This window comes from Drosophila tropicalis, unplaced genomic scaffold (assembly GCF_018151085.1).
Source record: "Drosophila tropicalis isolate 14030-0801.00 unplaced genomic scaffold, ASM1815108v1 contig_694, whole genome shotgun sequence".
Taxonomy (NCBI): domain Eukaryota; kingdom Metazoa; phylum Arthropoda; class Insecta; order Diptera; family Drosophilidae; genus Drosophila; species Drosophila tropicalis.
Genome location: NW_027173176.1, coordinates 6,494,087 through 6,512,827, shown reverse-complemented (window position 1 = coordinate 6,512,827; position 18,741 = coordinate 6,494,087). Strand labels below are relative to the sequence as shown.

The following is an 18,741-nucleotide window of genomic DNA, read 5'->3' as shown; positions in this document are numbered from 1 at the left end:
CTATCGATGGAACTCCCACCTCTACTCTGGCAAAGTTATATTGTTGTAAATTAACTAACGAAAACGGAATCAAAAACTAGAAAAAACAACAAATCCGTCTAAATTTCGATTGAATTAGTTGGAAAGCGAGAATGCCAGCAGTCGAGGAGACACAAATCGTAAAGTATCTATCAAAGGTAAATACCCAAACAAATGTGAAATGAGTCATGACCAAAATATTTTACCCATTGCGAGGCATCTCGTTGAAGAAGAGAAAGAACAAAAACAAAAGACTCAGTGTAAACCGATTAACTCTTAATTTGATGCATTTGCAGTATAAATATGTGGCTGCCACCAAAAAGGATGTGGTTGATGTGGTCACGACATATCGGAGCTTGAGTTACGATCTACAAAAATTTGGTAAGAAGAAAGTCAAACGGTTTTTATTTGTCTTTTTAATTACGCATTCAACGCATTTATCTGTGGTAATGCATTTTGTTGCAGTTTTCAACGATGGCACATCTAAGGACTTATTCACATTGCAGGGCACCATACCCGTTGTATATAAGAGTGAGTAGCAACTATATTTTTTATCTGTTTATCCACATAATACCATTTAATCCATAGGCAACACCTATTTCATTCCCATTTGCATCTGGCTAATGGACACTCATCCACAAAATGCCCCAATGTGCTTTGTGAAGCCCACTCCTACCATGCAGATCAAGGTGTCCATGTATGTGGATCATAATGGCAAAGTCTACTTGCCATATCTGCATGACTGGCAGCCGAATTCATCCGATTTGCTATCGCTAATCCAGGTGATGATTGTGACATTTGGCGATCATCCGCCAGTATATTCAAAGCCTAAGGAACAACAAATGACACCGCCATATCCCAACAATTGTAAGTCTCCCCTTTACCCTTATGGAGTGACTTCTGACTAAAAGTTTATTATAGCTTTTATGCCGCAACCAGGTGGTGCCTTGGGAGGTCCTGGAGCAAGTAATCTATTTTTGCCCTATCCCAGTGCTGGTGGCAACTTTCCGCCATATCCCACAGGAAACGCCAATTTCGGTCCCTATCCACCAGCACCTGGAGGTGCAGCAGCAGGAGGCGCTGGTGGCTATCCACCATACATGAATTATCCACAATCAGCTGGTGGTGGTGGAGTTTATCCACCAGCTGGCGGCTATGTAAGTGATCGATCACAAGCTCAATTAGTGGGCTCTAAGACTAATGATGGACACATCTTGTAGAGCCCATCGATGAATGCTACTTCAACTGGCACAATAACCGAAGAGCACATCAAAGCATCACTAATCAGCGCTGTTGAGGATAAACTGCGTCGCCGGATTCAAGAGAAGGTGAATCAGTATCAGGCCGAAATCGAGACATTAAATCGCACCAAACAAGAACTGGTTGAGGGTAGTGCGAAAATTGATGCCATCATTCAGCGATTGGAACGAGAACAACTAGATATGCAGAAAAACATAAATGTGCTGCGTGACAAGGAACAGGAGCTGGAAAAGAGCCTGGAAAGTTTGGAGAATGCAGAGCCCATAGATCCAGATGAGGCAGTGACCACCACAGCGCCATTATATAGACAGTGAGAATATTTAACTTGTTCCATTTACAATATAGAACATTGGGTTTGATTTTGCTTCTCTTTTCGCCCCACCCCATAGATTGTTAAACGCTTACGCCGATGAAGCTGCCACCGAGGATGCCATTTATTATTTGGGCGAGGGACTACGAGGCGGCGTTATTGACTTGGAGACATTCTTAAAGCATGTGCGCACATTGTCGCGCAAACAGTTCATATTGAGGGCCACCATGCAAAAGTGCAGACAAAAGGCTGGCTTAGCCGGCTAAGAGATTGGGGCAGCATTAAATGCCTATACCTACGTTTACCTATACCTCCCTTATTCCCTACTTAATCATCATATAATTATCTTTCGATAAACACCACGTGAATCTATTTGATTGTTTAATTTTAATAAATTAAATGAAAAGAACAACACAATTTGATATCCCTTATAAACATTACTAAAAATTCAGCTTTATTCATACATAAATGCCAACAGTTAGCAGCAGAAATACAATGCCAAAGCCGAGGAATATTGAGGCACACAGGCTAATCAATAGCTCCTTGATCAGGGTCTTTTCCTTACTATTCTTCTTGGAGACGACGAATATGAAGAACCAAGCCGTAAAGAAGGTTCCAATTATGAGTAGAACTGTGGCCAGGTGAGGAAATACTGCTGGGTTTATAGGCGAGACGTAGCGTTGCATTGTATCCATGGTCTTTGGAGTGAAATTAACAGGATCGTATTCTCAATAAATCAATACAAACAATCAAGCGGCTTTACTTACTTAATGTATATATATACTTATTCAGGTTTTTGTTAATTTAGTTCTAGTTCTTTTTTCTTGTCGTAAATTGTACGTGGCCCGGCAAACAGAGTTGTTTGTTATTGGTTATCGATTACAGGCCGACTTGTCAATAATATTTACAAGCCACGCAAACTAGTTCTTTTTCCATTAATAGGGGGCAACCCGGTTCAGCTTTGGCGCTGGATTTTAATCGACAACAAAAATAGCACAAATTTTGAATCCGCTAACAATACGTATTATTTATACAGGGGCACTTGTCTGGCGAGTGTCCAGTATAATTTCGAGAGAACCTACATTAATCTGTCAGAAAGTGGCTCTTTTATCTGCGGCCACACTCAGTAATGTCAGTTTCATGGTGTTAGTGGTGGAAATATGAATTAACGTAAAGGACTCTCAAGATATTTTCCATTATGTGTTTCTCAGTCATTTCAGTTAGGGTGTAAGGATTTAAAATTTTTAATTGGGTTCTTTTTTTCAGCCAAAGTATTTTTCAGGATCTGGTATTTAACGGGCGACGACAAAGACTTTCTAAAGGCATCCTTCCCAGGACAGCCATTCATGAAAATTTCAAAATCGAAAACGTGATGATTGCACATATTTTTTATTATTCTTAAAATATTTAATATGTAATAAAAAATTTAGTTTTGCATTTAGTTTTTGTTGTTGCTGTATTTATGCTCGTAACTTGCAGCGATCATAAGTATGCATATATATTTAAATATATATGTACATGTGTATATAATTTATGTATTCATATACATATAGTACATATTTTTAGATATATATGTGTGTTTGTATATTATGCTATATTCTCTAAAACTAAACGGCTTTCCTTTACACATTCATCGCATTAAATGAGGGCCGCTGAAGCTGTTTGGGCCGAGTCCGAATTTCAAGGAGAAAAAGCTTTTCTTATAATTTTTTTTTTTGTCAGTTTAGTGGCTGTCATGTTGGGTTTTGTTGTTGTTGCTAGTTGCACTTTTCTTGTTCTTGTTGTTAAGTAAAATTGTTTGCTGTTTTTTGTTTCATGATGTGTCTGATTTTAAGATGTATGTGTGCATGTGTAGGTGTAAGTGTATGTATATTCAAATTCAATGACGCTTAATCACAGATCAATTTTTTTAAATTTTCATTTTGACTTAGAAGTTAAGAAACACAAAAAAATAAAGAATAATAATTCACAATTCGTCATAGTTTGTTTCCTTCGTCACTCTCCTCGATCGTCCTTCTTCAGCATTTACATCTCGTACACCTGGACTAATATATGTATATATTTATCTATGTATATATAGGTATGCAAATGTATTCATGAAAGTATGTTTGGATTTTGGGTTGTATATTTTGGCTTTGGGTCAGCGGGCGGGAGCTGTGAAATATATGAGATGAGGTTTTTTTGGGGAGGTTGAGGTCTATGCGAATTTACGTAATAAGAATGTATACACATATTTGTATACATATCTATGTTGATTAATCGTGCACACTATGCAACAATCTCTGATGTTAATAATACTAGCTACACTAATAGCTTCCAAAATAACAGAAAATATGCCATCTGTATAGTCCCGTAGTAACATATTTTCGATGTTAACTCGAGGCGTTGAAAACTTTCGATCCGTTAATATTAACAATCGCTAAGCAAAAAAAGAAGGTCCATGGTAACTTTCATATTCATTGAAAGATTTTCAAGCTACATATATCGATTGCATGAAGTAAAAAAAGTGTTCCTGTTGCATAGTGTAATAATTGGTTAATTGTAATCCGTGGCGATTTGTGACTCCAGCAAGCTGAAGTCAACCATTTAAAGTTCCCTTGCCAATCGGAGTTCACATTAATATATACATATATTGATTTTTTGTTCAGAGCCTAAAACTAATTACAATTCTCAAACGATGATATCTGTTAATAATGTCTCATAAGTTTTTGTTCTACATATTGTATCGTTATCATTTGTGTTTTGTTTCATATTTTGTCATGTTTTCTTTCGCAGTCTCAAATTGTTCATGGTTTATGGTTCGATGATGAAAATAATAAAAGCTAGTTCAAAAAATATAAAAAAAACAAAGGACAACTGGACAAACTGTAGTTAGGAAGGAAGATAGATAGATATATAGGTATATAAGTTATTGTTATAGAGAGTTTGTGTAAGTGTTTGTGGCGGGGTGGAATTGGGATTTGTGTGTCCGTGGTGGCTGATCACTTTTTGATGAGACTTTCACAGCTGCTGCTGAGATTTGGCAACGATTTAAAGAACAAACGAGAACGATCCATTTGACTATCGGCTGAAGAGTGGTTTGTCTGCCGATTGGGCCCATTATCGACCACTTCATGCACGCCAGCGTCAAAGGAACGGTGCTGCTTTCTGATCAGCTGCTGCTGCTGCTGCTGTTGCTGCTGCTGCTGATGATGATGACTGGCATAAGCCGCTGGCGGTGATAAGGGAGATGTGGGTAGATCCATGTCGAGCACTATATCCGTTGGATGATCCTTCTTCTCCAGCTTGTCCAGGCAATCGGTTAGACAGCATCCCAACTGTTGGCTGTAGTCCATCATTTTTGGAGGCGTACAAAAGTCATAAGGTTGGGCTTGTCCCAGTCCATTGTCATTAAGTATATCACGATTCTCCAGAAAGATGGACGAATTGGAATAGCGTTTCGTCTGATGCGGCTTGTAGACAAATCCTCCCAGGCCATTGGCCACAGCATGAGAGACACCGCTGCTGATTGACGGAGCCTTGTGCTCTCCGCTGCCTACAAGTCAAAGAGAAGGGAATTCTTGATTGTTATATCTTCCGTTGGGGCGGAATGTTTGGATCACTCACCACTGAAACTGCTCAATTGAAGGGCATTTTCCCGACCCGTGTCTGTGGATAGACCCGAGGCGCTCAGATCTTGCCTGGAGCCGGCACACAGATCTGTGTTGGAGCCACGACTGGAGCTCTCCGAGTGTCATGCTACCCGAACCCTGCGGGCAAGGACGAAACGAGGAGATCTGCGAGACGACATCATCGAGGGCCCAATCTCGGTCATAATTATGTTGAGATTGCGAGCACTCGATATTGGCAGCGACGGCCACCTGGCCCAGATGATGATGATGAAGGTGATGCTGCTGATCACCCTGCTCCAGTTCCAGATGATGCTGCTGATGCTCCTGGTGAAGCTGGTGCTCTGGGTGTTGATGATGTTGTTGTTGCTGCACATTCATGGAGTCCTCGGTTTGGGTGCCAGCGGCACAGCTGCTGCCACTGCTGTGTGGAGGCAAAGGGAGTCGTTGTTGCAGCAGTTCACCTCCTCCCCCATAGCCGCCACCCACCATTGAGGAAGCAGCTCCATTTTCCAAATTAGCCGCGCACGATGATCCGCCTCCGCCAGATCCGCCTATATTGTTAATCTCTACTGTGCCGGCTCCTGACCCCTGACCCATCGACTCACTGAAGTTCTGCTGTTGCTGCTGATGATGATTATGGCTTCCCGCCACAGGCGAGGGTGGCGCCAAGGGATGAATCTTCTCTGGGGCATTTTGGATTAAAAGAATTCTGCAAGGATTTCATATTCATAACTCTTTCTCATTATCACTTCGTTCTAGTAGGATCTAACCTGTTGCGTGCCTTCCAACGATGACAGAGATGCAAATAGGCTTTACATTGGATATACATAAAGACAAAGCCGCCGGTCAGACCCACAGTTACCACAGCCAATTTCGTCCAAAACGGCCAATCTGAAATGCAATCTCCAAATTAAACGACATCCCTAAAATCCACTTCAGCTTGCTTACCTATCTGACCACGTTGGACATCATCTGCTGCCCGCTCGATGAGCACGCACAGTGACCAAATGACACACAAGGCAGCCGCCAAGTGGAAAAGCACCGAACAGCAGAGACGCCGCCGCTCAATTCCGGAGATGTCAAGGCTGCGCCACTATTAATCGAAAATGGAAATTGGTTACATTAGACAACGATTTTGTTGTTGGGCTGATTGGACTGGACTCACCTCGTTAAATGGCTTGATTTTGGTATGCATGATGAATGGGAATTTGCAGAGCTCACACGAATTCGTCTCGGATGCAGTCAGCCATTGCTGCAGACAGGCCTGATGCACATATTTGAGACTGCCCGAGCAATAGCACGGCGTTAGCAAAGGATTCTGTGGATCACTCTCGCAATGGCAGATGCGGCAAATGTCGCCACTATTCTGCGAGGCCTGACTCGAACCGGAACCGAATCTGGGAGAAGAAAAATATGCATAGATTAGAAGAGGTCATGATGATATTAGAGATCTATGGGGGGAGTACGTGGGACTTGCTCCTGTGACCTTTGTCTGTTGGCAATGGACAACACGTGTCCACCCCAAGCACACACACACAACAGAGCACAAAAAGTAGATGCAAACAATTGCGACGCACCTGCAGATAACTTATTATGGACTCTAGCCCATTGCCTCCCCCCTCATCCACGCCATTTCGCATTGGCGCGTGGCAAAGGGGTCTCCCCCATTCCATACCCATCACCACCATCCAGTCACAGACTAGAGAAGAGAGATGCCACTAATGGAAACCATTTTGACGGAACCAGCATCAGAGAATTTTCATCTCTTTATCTGAACTTGATTGGCAGCATAAAGCTTATTTTTCTCTCTACCAGCAGCAGCATTTGAGAAGAAGAGTCTCGTCCGTCTGTCTGTTTGTCTGGGCAATCGTGCCATCAGTCAGTCAGTCGGTCCGTCAGTCAATTGGAGGAGCAGGGGCTACTTGGTCCTCCCCTTTGTTTGTGGCCTTTCAACAAAGGATTGGAAATTGGTTCTGTTGCCTCATTATGCCAATAACTGTTCGTTCGACCGCTAGAGAGTACGTCACTCCAATTGACTTCTCTGCGTCTGTCGTCTGCCCCTCACCTCTCCCCCCCACCCATGTTCACCAGCCTGTCCGACTCTTCTCTGTCTATATCTGCATATTCATAACTTTTTCCCCTCTGTCGTATGTAATTTTTGAGGCATAAATTAATACAAATCATGGAAATGAACTCGTGAATGTGAGTAATATTAATGTAAAACACACACACACACACTCAGTGTCTGTATGTGTGGAGTGTAAAGTGTGTGTGCGTGTCACGTTTAATTCATACACAACCAAATGAATCACAGCAAAAATTGGCAGCTGTACACAGAATCAGTTTCTTTTCGAAAGTGTTGTCCGCACAGTGGCAATTCCCTCCGCTCAAAAGTCACGTTCCTAACAACACACATTGTTCCGTAATCACGCCAGAATATACAACTACTATATATGGATTACATATGTATGTACATACTATGTATACATATATGTGGCTATGTATGTGTATACATATATTTAGTTGGCTAGTTACATCGACAAGTTGGACAAACTGCTGAAATATCAATATAGTAAACTCATTTCCGTTCATTTTTCGCTTTAAATATTCGAAAAATTCTTTGGAATTGGTTCTCTATATAGACACACACTCTCTCTACCGATATCGGCTTTTATAAAGTAAATTTTAATCCTTTCAGTTGAACCAATTGAGTTCAATTTTCATCAACTTATATGAAGATCGATTCTTCGACGATTTCTTTTTGAGAATCATATTTCTTGAAACAACTGGAAGAGAAATGGGGGGAGGGGGAAACCCCTTCGTCAATCGATTCATATATGTATGTATGTATGTATGTATGTATATCGATTCCCTACACATTGGGCTTTCATTTACTGACAAGAATTTGGAGCTCAAATCGGTCGAGGTTGGCAGTTAGCTTCGGTTAGTCGGGGGAGACAGTCATCATCTATCATTATGGCCTCAATTAAATAGCACACCCAATGAATGCAATGGGAGCAAGAGGTGCAAGGGGCGGGTGCTGTTTGGTGGGTTAAGGCCAAAAACTTTTACTTTTACTTTTACTCTCCAATTTATAGAGCCAGCCAATAATCGTAGAGTGCGAGAGGTGGACAGGAAGCGGCGACCTACCTCCATTTGCCATATTCGTGTACATTTTTTTTAGAGTGCGTGATTGCGGACGAAGGACGAACACAGGACACACACTTACCCACTCTCCTGCTCTGTGTCTCGGTGTTGTTCCATTTGTTGTGGCTGTCGACAGGGCGGACTTGAACTGAAACTGGGGACACGGTCAGGGACATGGGCATGGTCGGTCATGGGCTTTCATGTGGCATGTGCTTCGTTAGTTGCGTTGCGTTGTCTCTAATACTTTGGATTTTAGCAATTGACTTTGTCCTTGGATCGATGGAAAAGCATTATATGCCCCGCTGTCCGAGACCTCCTCCCTACTAGCCTCATAGCCGCCTTAGCCTAGTAGTTGTAAGTTCATAAAATATATATGTACATACGTATGTATGTATGTACATATGTAGGGCAAAGAACAAGTTGGTGGGGGGGTATAGGGCATGGGCATGGTTAAGTATCCTTTGTGCGTACTCGCAACAAATTTTATTACTTTCTAAGTAAAGTAAAGTCAAGAGAAGAGAAGGACAGCTAAATGTAGACAGGATGGCATCCTCTCGGCTTCTTGGCATCCTGTCGGCTAACTCGCACTTTTTTCACCTGTTTCCTCTTCTCTTTCCTCTGTGCCAATGCCACAGAATCAAATCAGAGAAAATGAAAAAAGGAAAAAACAGTTTCCGCACTTGATAAGTGTGTGTTTGCGTTTGTGTGTTTGCGTTTTTGTGTGTGTCTGTGTGTGTGTGTGTATGTGTGTGTATCGATGATTGACGCAATAATTAGCCGCAATTAGCATTCGATAATCAAATCTTACACACAAAAATATACATACATATATCTTTATGGCATTTCTTGAGAGCTGAACATGTTTTCGCTTCTTTTTTTAGCAGCAACAAAGATTTAAAAGTTTCTTCCTTTTTTGTTTGTTTGGGATCTCTACTGTAATTTCAAGGAGTGGTTTCTTTGCGCCTTTTGTTCCTCTTCCTTAATATCGTGACGAAGATGATGAATAACAATGATATACTATCCTATAGACCGATCATTGATCGTGTTGCGTCTGTTATCACATGGCATGGAAAGTTCCCTTAGAGGAACAAATCATAGTTAGATGTGGCGCCTAATATTTCCCTCTCTCTCTCTTTTTGTCTCCGGTGTGATCGATATTTTATTTCGCTCATGGTAGAAACTTTTTAACAAAAGTTGTTTACACCTTCTCGAAGGGCGGGCAAAAGGCGCGCACACACACAATGCTATCGCATTTCCATTTGAACATTAGCGAGGGCGGGGTGGTGCTGGGGGAGAGAGGCATTGAAAGCGGAGACAGGTGCAAAAGTGAATGAAACTTTTCAGCTTTGTGTAAGTGTGTGCGTGTGTGGTTATTGCCGGCTTTCGGGTGGTTTCTCAAGTTTCAATTGCAATTGCAGGCCGCAGGAGTAGGAACGAGCGGGGGAGCGGGAAGCGGAGTGCTCCAAAGAAGCATTTGCTGTTTGCCCTTGTCAACATTTTGTTTCCGCTGTCATTCCAATGAATTTTACTCGGCCAACAGCAATCCTATACACGTATATATGTACATATGTATGTAGACATGGCCATCAATTGGGCTCGCTTGAGGGTTTCAAAATGGATTATTAAGTTGTTTTTTCTCTTTTTCAAAGGGTAATCAGTCAATTGCTTGCATTATCTCTGAGTGGGAATTAATGTTATCAGATAACAGACGGGCTTGGTTATTGCCCGGATTCTAGTCTAGATATAGCGACCGCAAAGGAGAATAGCCGATAAAATCAGCAAGGATCCAAAACTTAGTCACTTACTAACTTCTGATTCTCTTACATTTGGGAGCGGAAAAATGAAACAAAGCGCACCAAGAAACAAAAGCAGATAAAACAAATAATGATAATCATATGACCAACTAACAAGAACAACAACAACAACAAAAAAGAGGGCGTAGAGCAAGGAAGACTCCCTCTCTCTTTCTCAATCGCTCCCTGTGGTTTAGGGGCTTGGGAGAGGGGGAGAATCCAACTGTTGGGCTTTTGTTTGATATTTTGCGCATTACTTTTTCATTTTCATTTTTGTGTTGGTTGGTTGAAGAAACTTATTTTTAAGCTCCAACTGGTTTTTGGTTTGCTCTGGATGGAGGTAATGTCAGGGCAATTAATGCTAAAAAGTCAAGCAGTGATGAGGGCGCTCCCCCATCCCTCAACCCATCTCTCAGTGGGATATGGAAGTAGTTGTGCCCCTTTGTTTGCCTAGTATGTACACATACATATATGTATATCTTGTGCTCTACCCCCGATGTGTGTACACTGATGTCTATATATATATATATATGTATATATGTGTATATATGTATATATGTAAGTTTGTATAGTACAACAATATGTGCAATAGTTGAGAGAATTTCTTATCAGTTTTGTCGTATATATTTTTCTTTTCGCTGCTTCGTTTGCTGCTCCATTTTACATTTTCACATTATACTTGGGCAAATATTTAAGTGAGCCGACAGCAAAAGATACTTAATACCTTTATTCTGTCTATATTTATGTCTGTGTTTGTATTTGTGTGAGAGAAATATATATTCTAAATATTTGTATACACTCGAACTTATTGATCGCAATTGAAAATAATTTGGCCTGTGACCTGAGGAGCAGCGAGTGGGCCAGGAATATGGCCGAATTGTCGTAGATCTTGAGATCTTCCATCTTCGACTTTTCTCTCAGTGTATGGCACCTCTAGGTGCTGGTGGGTGGTAAAGAGCTGCTAAATAGGTGTCATTATCTATGACAGATTAGATTTGTAATGTTGATAAAGTCGTTTTAATGGGTCCAGAGGTTTCACACTCTGAAGGGTGTTGACTGACTCTGTGCTCTCCGTGTGCTATAAATTATAGTAGGAATTTATTTCACATAAATATTTACATCGGATCCGATTGAGTAAAAACGGGTTCGAGTTGGCTTACGAGTTGCACATGTGAATAAACATTTGCATATTAGACTTGGTAAATTATACAAATATAAATGGGATTTATTGTTAAATTAATCGCAGCAGACTCCTGGTATTACACATAATAATCAAATGGATTTCCGTTTAACCTCTCCATTAGTTTAAGCATATTAACAGTTTTAATGATAGTTATTAGCAGCTACTTTAAACTAAATGCCGCACTACTTGCTGTGAGCCCGAAACCAGCTCCGAAAGCTATGGAAGAATGGATCAATGAATGAATGACTAGCTTCTCGGCTTCAGTTCCATTGCAAACAACGAAACTGCATGGGAACTTCCCAGGCCTGAGGCAAACAAAGGCGGCTTTGGGCGCCATTCTCATGATCGGATTTCATTATCATTGTTATTAAGGGGAAGTGGCTAATAAAGGCGAATCTAAGTGGATTTTATAGAGAAAAGTTACTCATTTATTGAGATCAAACTATGTAGATATGGACTGGCCTATTGTGGAGGAAAGATAAAAGGCACGAGAGACTCACTTTTCAGACTCAGTTCTGACCATAAGTTGGAGTGTATTATCGATTCAACTTGCCGAAAATGTTTGCTTCTTAATTTGGTTCGAATCACAAATGTCAGAATGTGGTCTTGTCGTTTCAATTTTGTTGTCCAATCAACTACTTCAACTTATAAATAATGACTGACCGCACCACCCAACCACCCACTGACCCTTGGCAATTGTTTGGGGGTGATTGAAGGAGGCGAAGGGGGGGTAAGAAAGGTTATTATTTAACTTAAAGGTTTGCGGCTGAATAATTGAAACACGTTTTTTGTTGTTTTTTTTTTTTTTTGGGTCTACATGTCAAGGACATTCTATGATAAGATGTGGGCAAAGGGGTAGGGGAAAACGAAGAGACTTACCTGACATTCGCATAGGGCTGACCCGAACTATTCCAATCCACATGCTCAATGTCGGATGAAGTTTTCGCATTATCGCAAGGCATTTTGATTTTGAATTCACTGTGGATCTGGACTGGATCCGGATCTTATTCTTTCATATTTGTTAAATTTTTTGATTTCAACCCAGACACAACGGATTCACCTTGCCCCGGGTTCTACACACACACACACACACACACCTCGTCGCCTCTTCAGTCCTTGCTTTTGTCTATTTGTTTCTTATTTCTTCTTTCTTTCTTTTGTTTATTTTTATATGATAAACAGATGCCGCTGCCGACGTCGCTGCTACCGCCGCAGTCACTGCTGTTGTTTTTATTTATAGCAAACGCAGGTCCCGTTAGGTGCTGCTGCTCTTGGCCGGGCTTACTTCGATTTTTTTTTTTTTATTGTGTTTCTTTTTTTGCAAAATTCTATTGCACTTTTATATGTTCGTTCTTTAGGAGAAGGCAACGAACTTCTTTTGCAATCTCTGCCCTCTGCCCAGCCACTTCTTTTGCTGCGCTTTCGTTTGTGTGTGCTGTGTGTGTAAGTGCGATGGTGTATGTTTGTTTGTAGGGGCTTCTCAATTTTGTGTGATTTTCTTAATTTTTCCGCGGCAAAACTTAATAAATTCTTGTATTTATTTCACATTAACACATTTATTAACTTTTGATTATTTTTTATTTCTTTCCGCCACGATGCTGATGCTAGATGTACGAGCAATCACAAAACACAAAACAAAAAATTAAAAGCCGGGACAACGTTTTCCAAAACGAACTGACAGCCCCAAATTCTCCAATGTTTCAATATTCACTTAATCTTTATACAGTTTTGACACAAATAACTAAGTAATTTATTTCGCTCCTGCCGCACCAGCACGAGTTGCTATCGCAAAATATTATCGATAAATATAAATAAAAACAAAGTGCCTTGTTTTGTTCCCACTATGTTAATGAAATACTGGGATCTGTTAAAATAGGGGCGTAATTCAGTGTTGGTTAACGGCAAAGCTAAACGACCTATCGATTGTCACTTGAATATTTTTGTCATCTCTAACGCACCGGTAGCTCTAAATTGTGTTATTGTGTTATTTACTTACCATGAGTTTCATTGTGAAATTATTAGAACGCACACAACTCACACATAGTCAGGTGGAAGATGTGAAGCCATTTATTTATGCCCACAGCAAATGGCTGGATGATGAACTGGAATTGGACATTGTACTTACCAGCAGTAATCTACCGTACCGTGGATCACTTAAATTCAGTGATATTCGCACCGCTGCGGATGAATTGGATCAGCCATATGAACAGTTTTTCGAGGAGTGCAAGAAGGCCCTGACCACCAACATGGGTCTGACGGGATTCGATTATGAAGTCAGTTCTTCTGACAGTCAGACAACGTCGACGACGCCGGAGGCGGTATTCAAGCTATTCAAGTGCTCTGGCTATGAGACACTTTATTTGGATATTCCGCTTCGCAAAGTCTCCAACTGTTTCAGTTTATTGGATGCAGCCATAGAACAAACCAGTGATTCCAGCTCCTCCAGTGTGCTGGGAAAGGACTCTCAGATTCTTGTAGAATATGAAAAGTTCATAGAGGAGACCAAATCTAGGGAAGCGAAAATGCTGAAAAAGTTTTTACTATTGATCAATGAGAAGAAGGCTAAAATTGAAGAACTGGAACTGAAGTTAGAAAAAACGAGAGGTCGTCGACCAACTGCAGAGAAGGAGGATAGTGATACAGATGAAGAGCTCGAGCAGGTGGAGCGAGACGATCGTGAGGAGGAGGATATCTATAGTGGTCCTACACAGGCCATGAATGTATAATATTTTGCTTAGCTTAAATCGCTCAAAGAGAGATGCTTTCTTGTTTTAGTATGTGCTTGAATGTATTTTTCATCTTTTAAAGTTTCTGGTAAAATAAATTAGCTTTAAGATCGTATATATATATATATATATATATATATGCGTGTGTATGTATGTATATAAATAAACAACAAATAGACTTTAAACATAATACATTATTACAATTAGATGTACCGTCAATAATATTTTGTGGCTTACAAATAGAGCAACACAAGATTTTGCATTTTTTTTTGGAATAATTTTGCGTATATAATATTTATATATGTATAGGTAAAAATCAGGAAATATTGGGGGTATAGTAATATAGAAAAAAACATAAACAAAAAAGCATTTTACATAAATCGGTTTCATATGTAATGTATGTAGGTATGCTGCTATTATATAGTAGACGTTATGTATAAATATGTATGTTATATTGTTGTTGCTGTTATTGTTGTTGGTTGTAACATTTTTTTGTTTTCTGTTTTTTGAAAGAGTAAACAATCAGAAATAGCTGATGATGGAATTGGAGTTGGAGGAGGATCAGAAGGCTAATTGTATCATCACTGAGATAGTGATCACTCAGAGAGCCAACAGATCCTCATCAGCTCCTTGTTTCTTTGGTGTCTTTCGTAAACTATCTGAATTGGCGGCGGCGGCACTAACGGAATTCGTTGCATTAATGGTTGGAAGATTTTCTGCGGCAGCGGCACGTTCTTCAAGAAATTTATCAAATTCGGAACTGGTCAGCTCCTCGATGCCGTCAATCTCTTTCTATATTGAGTAAACGGGGTACACAGGTAAAGCCAAGTTAATTTCAATATCAAATATTTCAAATAAATTCATTAACAACATTAACAAAAATAAGTGAAAAAGCAAATATTAATCGAATGAAATGGGAATGAAGATGATACTTGTGAGAGGAACACGGCATGAAAAGTTCCAAACATCAGCAGTTTTCCCTAGCTTTTACAAAAAATTTCGACTGGATCTAAATAAATGCAGATACATGTCTGTATCGATATTTTATATGGTTTTTTATTCTTTAGTTTGAGACTTTTCAATTCATGGATTAATGAGAGTTAAGCAAGTGTTGTTGTTGTTGAATTTACTACTTACTGAGGTGCCCAACCAAGCTTCCATTTCATCTATCTCATTCTCTTTTGTTGACTATCGTGCCACAAATCAAATCAAATCAAATCGAAGGAACCCAATCACAGTGTAAATGAAACACAAAAGAAAAATAGAAATTTGAAAATCAACGAAAAAACCAAAATTAAGGAGAATATTTTTTGTAATAGGAAATATAGATCAAACAACAAATTAGTTAGATCAAATTTCGTTCGTTTGGATTACTCACTTTACTTACCACCGACGGATCGCCGGTTGAGCGTAATTGCGGGTTCTGTTTTTGTTGCTGTTGTTGATGGTGCTGCTGCTGATGAGTTTGTTGCTGCTGTTGTTGTTGTTGTTGTTGGGGCTTGCTGCCAGCAGCAGCATCCACTGAAAGTATATCCCGTAACAGATCAGTTTTACTAAAACGTATTTAAACAGAAAACAATTAATTGCAGCAAAGGGAAGACAGAATGTGCTTTCGATGCTTACTCAGTGCGTGATTGGGCCAGCATATCAAACTCATCGGCAGCGGCAGAGGAAGTTCCACCTTTTTGAGCTGTAGATGCCGCAGCAGCTCCGCCACCAGCACCAGCACCTAAACTGAGCTGGGCAAAGCTTTGGGGCAATTGTGGCTGCTGCTCTTCGCTACTTTCAATCAAATCAATCAAAAGCTGATCACTTTGGGGTGTGTTACTAGCGGCAGCGGCAGCCGTTACGGCTGATGATGCAGGCGGCGGAGGCAGAGTAGGTGCTGTTGTTGCAGCTGCTGGAGGTACGCCCATGGCAGCGCCCAGCACTGCCGCAGGGGATGTAACTCCTGGCCCGGCTCCGCTCTGACATTGCTCACGGTTCTTTTCGTAACGCTGATGCCGTAGGAATAGATTATTGAGCTCATCATTGATGCGCAGAAATTCGGCGGTTAATTCATCATCCTGAACGCGACCAATTAAATCTACAATACGCGACTGCATCTCCTTGCAGGTGGAGGTCAGTTCAGTGAGCAAGGCATAATCATCCGGAGACTCGTAGCCGGGTTTTAATACACTCAGCATTTCACTCAATATGGACATATTATTGGTCACTATTTCTAATTCTGCCCGCAGCTTGGCTGCCTGTTCCGGTGTCAGATGTAAGGGCCCAGTGCTGCTGCTTGGTGGCCCAGTGTTAACCGCAGCTGCCACCATCTGTTGATGCTGTGGCGAAACGGCATGATGTTGTGCATGGACCTCCGGCACACTCTAAATAGAGAAACATAATCAATCATGATTCGATACGATACTTATTATCATTATCACACTTACCCTTTGTGGCGTATAGATCGGAGCCATGGCATCCAAATCGGTGGCTGGAAACTCAATTCCCTTGTTTTTTAGTTCCATGTACATTTGCGTTACGCCATTGAGATCCGGTTGATTTTTAAAGGCATCTGCCCAGATTTGTATAAGACTTAAAACCTTCTCCTGCATTATAGCCGGCGGATCATTTTTCGGTCCAATCAATTTGACCAGATCATTGATGAAGTCCTTTTGGGATACCAGCACATGGAAGGCCTTGCCGCAGTTCTTCACGCAGGTCTCCAGCACAGTGAGTGTATACATTATCACCTGATTGTTTTTGCCGGCATTCTGTGAGAGTCGTTTCCGTATGGCACGCATGGCATCGCGGGCCGTATCGGAGGATTCGTTTATCATATCGCAGATTTCCATATTGGCTGCCCAATTCTCGGAGGCCAAACTGGCATCGGTGGCAGCCTCTGGAATTATGAAAGACATTCAATAATCACTAACGGTTGTTTAAATTAAATTTAGCCTTTTTTTTGGTTTTGGAATTTCAAATTCGGCTAGTAAAATTGCCAGCACTGAAATGCAGCGGTATTATTTGTAATAATTTGTTTTTATTTTTTTGTATATTTTGTTTTCACTGTATTAGTGATGGGGGTCATTCTCCCTCTTTCGGGCGCGCTCTCTTTCTCTTTATTGCAACAACAATATAATTAGAAAGATTTTGTAATCTAATCAAAACATAACTGCACTGAATATAAGTTAAGAGTGAATTGGAAAGAGACAAAAGCAGTCGCAATAAGCTAGAGGGAATGAAACGGAAAAGGCATGGGAAGATTTTGGGGTAAAGGGGAGACAAAAATGAAGCAACAAATTAGCAAGGCAACACACACACACACACGCAGAGACAGAAAAACGCACAAACAAATATATTGCACAGTCATGCCTAAAATGAGTAGGAAAATGGAATGAAATAAATTCACACATTTATTTTATGTAACTAAGTCAAACCAAAAAAGCTATGACGAATTGTGTTGCCTTTAGTATTCCTATTAGTAGAAAAATAATTTTGGGTTTAATAGGCCAAAAATTAGCGGAGAGCGGGCGTGCCGGAGGTAACAGGAGCGCGCTATGAGCTGTAATCAAAAAAGCTGCGGACAGGTGAGCAGGAGCAGCTGGATAAGAAGGAAAGTGAAAAAATAGTCTCAGGCTTGAGGAGTCTTAAGGAAGGAAAACAAACCATGAGGCAATAAGGCAGTATGGAAGTGTAAAAGCCAACTGACTAATCGTCATCAAAATGGACTAATAAAAAAAACAAAAACGTAATAGCCCAATCATTCCCTTGCCTATGCCAATAAGTAAATACAAAATATATATGAGTTAATATTGATGAGCAACAAAGTACTCACACATACACAAACCCAACTCCGTCCCAACCAACAACCGCCAACAATTTCAAATGTAATCTTATCAGAAGAAGCCAATTGCCACCAACTTGGCTCATACTCAGTTACTGAGAGATTCTTGCGGTGAATTTTGCCATTGTGATACGTACATATGTATGTATGTACGTATTTATGTACATATGTACATATGTATGAAAAATAAAAAAAGAGGCAACAACAAATCCATTTTCCATTTTCCCTTTACTTTTTAGGCTTTGGTTTGTTGTTTCTTTTTTTTTTTGTGGTGGGCGGGCGGTTTAGGTGCAAGATGTGTGTGCGTGCCACATATTGGGGCCAGAATGAAAGTTGTGAAAATTCAATTTTCCAGTGTTCCCTCGGCCCGTCAGTCAATTTAAAGGAAATTCTGGATTTTTTGACATTTCCAAGCAAAATTAAAATGCGCAAATATTTGCTAAATAAATACATATATAGTGCAATATTGTCAGAGCATCTGGATTGAATCACTCAAACACCCCCACACACACAGACATTAGCAGCGGCAGCAAAGCATGGCTGGGAGTGGAGCGGGGCAACGTTCGTAGCTTTTAGTTTTCCATTTCCCCACTCACCGATACGTTGTCCTATGGGAGTTGAGAATACATTCCCCAGAGCGCCCACATTGAAGAACGAAGCCATTTTTGAATATTATTTTAACTGTTGTAGTCTTTGTTCGCGCACTTCACCTGACACTGGTTCGAATAAAAAAAAATTATATGTTTCCAAAAAATTTCCGTATTGTTTTTCTTATTTACTCTGCTGACACCTGGAGCTCTGAGCAAATTGTTTATACGCTCTCTGCGTTGTTGTTGTTCTGATTGTTGTTGTTGCTGTATG

General features: G+C 40.6%; 5 protein-coding genes across 6 annotated transcripts; 2 read left to right on the top strand and 3 right to left on the bottom strand.

Moving 5' to 3' along the window:
• Positions 1-18: 18 nt before the first annotated feature.
• Positions 19-2,005, top strand: TSG101 (tumor susceptibility gene 101). The gene is made up of 7 exons (XM_068292520.1): positions 19-176; positions 315-399; positions 484-549; positions 607-885; positions 940-1,175; positions 1,239-1,588; positions 1,668-2,005. The coding sequence occupies exons 1-7, from the start codon at positions 132-134 to the stop codon at positions 1,852-1,854; spliced, it is 1,248 nt and encodes a 415-aa protein (XP_068148621.1). The 5' UTR covers positions 19-131; the 3' UTR covers positions 1,855-2,005.
• On the bottom strand, positions 2,006-2,471 carry kud (oligosaccharyltransferase subunit 5 kud). Its single transcript, XM_068292521.1, has 2 exons — positions 2,356-2,471; positions 2,006-2,286 (listed from the first exon to the last, which is right to left on the bottom strand). Exon 2 carries the CDS (start codon positions 2,281-2,283, stop codon positions 2,047-2,049), a length of 237 nt encoding a protein of 78 aa, XP_068148622.1. The 5' UTR covers positions 2,284-2,286; positions 2,356-2,471; the 3' UTR covers positions 2,006-2,046.
• Positions 2,472-2,958: 487 nt separating this feature from the next.
• On the bottom strand, positions 2,959-13,115 carry LOC137578773 (uncharacterized). The gene is given in 7 exon segments (XM_068292335.1): positions 2,959-5,123; positions 5,195-5,322; positions 5,324-5,908; positions 5,970-6,090; positions 6,148-6,292; positions 6,365-6,596; positions 12,202-13,115. Coding segments are annotated over 7 exon segments (1,848 nt in total). The 5' UTR covers positions 12,285-13,115; the 3' UTR covers positions 2,959-4,569.
• Positions 13,116-13,250: 135 nt separating this feature from the next.
• Positions 13,251-14,218, top strand: LOC137578775 (DNA repair protein XRCC4). The gene has a single exon (XM_068292338.1). It carries the CDS (start codon positions 13,320-13,322, stop codon positions 14,046-14,048), a length of 729 nt encoding a protein of 242 aa, XP_068148439.1. The 5' UTR covers positions 13,251-13,319; the 3' UTR covers positions 14,049-14,218.
• Positions 14,219-14,326: 108 nt separating this feature from the next.
• LOC137578774 (TOM1-like protein 2) lies at positions 14,327-18,721 on the bottom strand. 2 transcript variants are annotated; one of them, XM_068292337.1, is made up of 6 exons: positions 18,477-18,721; positions 16,484-16,935; positions 15,672-16,420; positions 15,436-15,601; positions 15,186-15,236; positions 14,327-14,840 (listed from the first exon to the last, which is right to left on the bottom strand). In XM_068292337.1, the coding sequence occupies exons 1-6, from the start codon at positions 18,541-18,543 to the stop codon at positions 14,649-14,651; spliced, it is 1,677 nt and encodes a 558-aa protein (XP_068148438.1). In that variant the 5' UTR covers positions 18,544-18,721; the 3' UTR covers positions 14,327-14,648. The 2 variants fall into 2 exon arrangements, with proteins under 2 accessions (XP_068148438.1, XP_068148437.1); XM_068292336.1 differs by having other exon boundaries at positions 15,427-15,601; positions 18,477-18,720.
• Positions 18,722-18,741: the final 20 nt, after the last annotated feature.

Coding starts and splice junctions, on each gene's coding strand:
- TSG101 (XM_068292520.1), top strand. CDS start 132: ATGCCAGCAGTCGAGGAGACACAAATCGTAAAGTATCTATCAAAG. Junction 400..483: donor TTACGATCTACAAAAATTTG/GTAAGAAGAAAG, acceptor ATTTTGTTGCAG/TTTTCAACGATGGCACATCT. Junction 550..606: donor CATACCCGTTGTATATAAGA/GTGAGTAGCAAC, acceptor TTTAATCCATAG/GCAACACCTATTTCATTCCC.
- kud (XM_068292521.1), bottom strand. CDS start 2,283: ATGGATACAATGCAACGCTACGTCTCGCCTATAAACCCAGCAGTATTT.
- LOC137578775 (XM_068292338.1), top strand. CDS start 13,320: ATGAGTTTCATTGTGAAATTATTAGAACGCACACAACTCACACATAGT.
- LOC137578774 (XM_068292336.1), bottom strand. CDS start 18,543: ATGGCTTCGTTCTTCAATGTGGGCGCTCTGGGGAATGTATTCTCAACT. Junction 16,936..18,476: donor TCCCATAGGACAACGTATCG/GTGAGTGGGGAA, acceptor TCATAATTCCAG/AGGCTGCCACCGATGCCAGT. Junction 14,841..15,185: donor AAGCTTGGTTGGGCACCTCA/GTAAGTAGTAAA, acceptor TACTCAATATAG/AAAGAGATTGACGGCATCGA.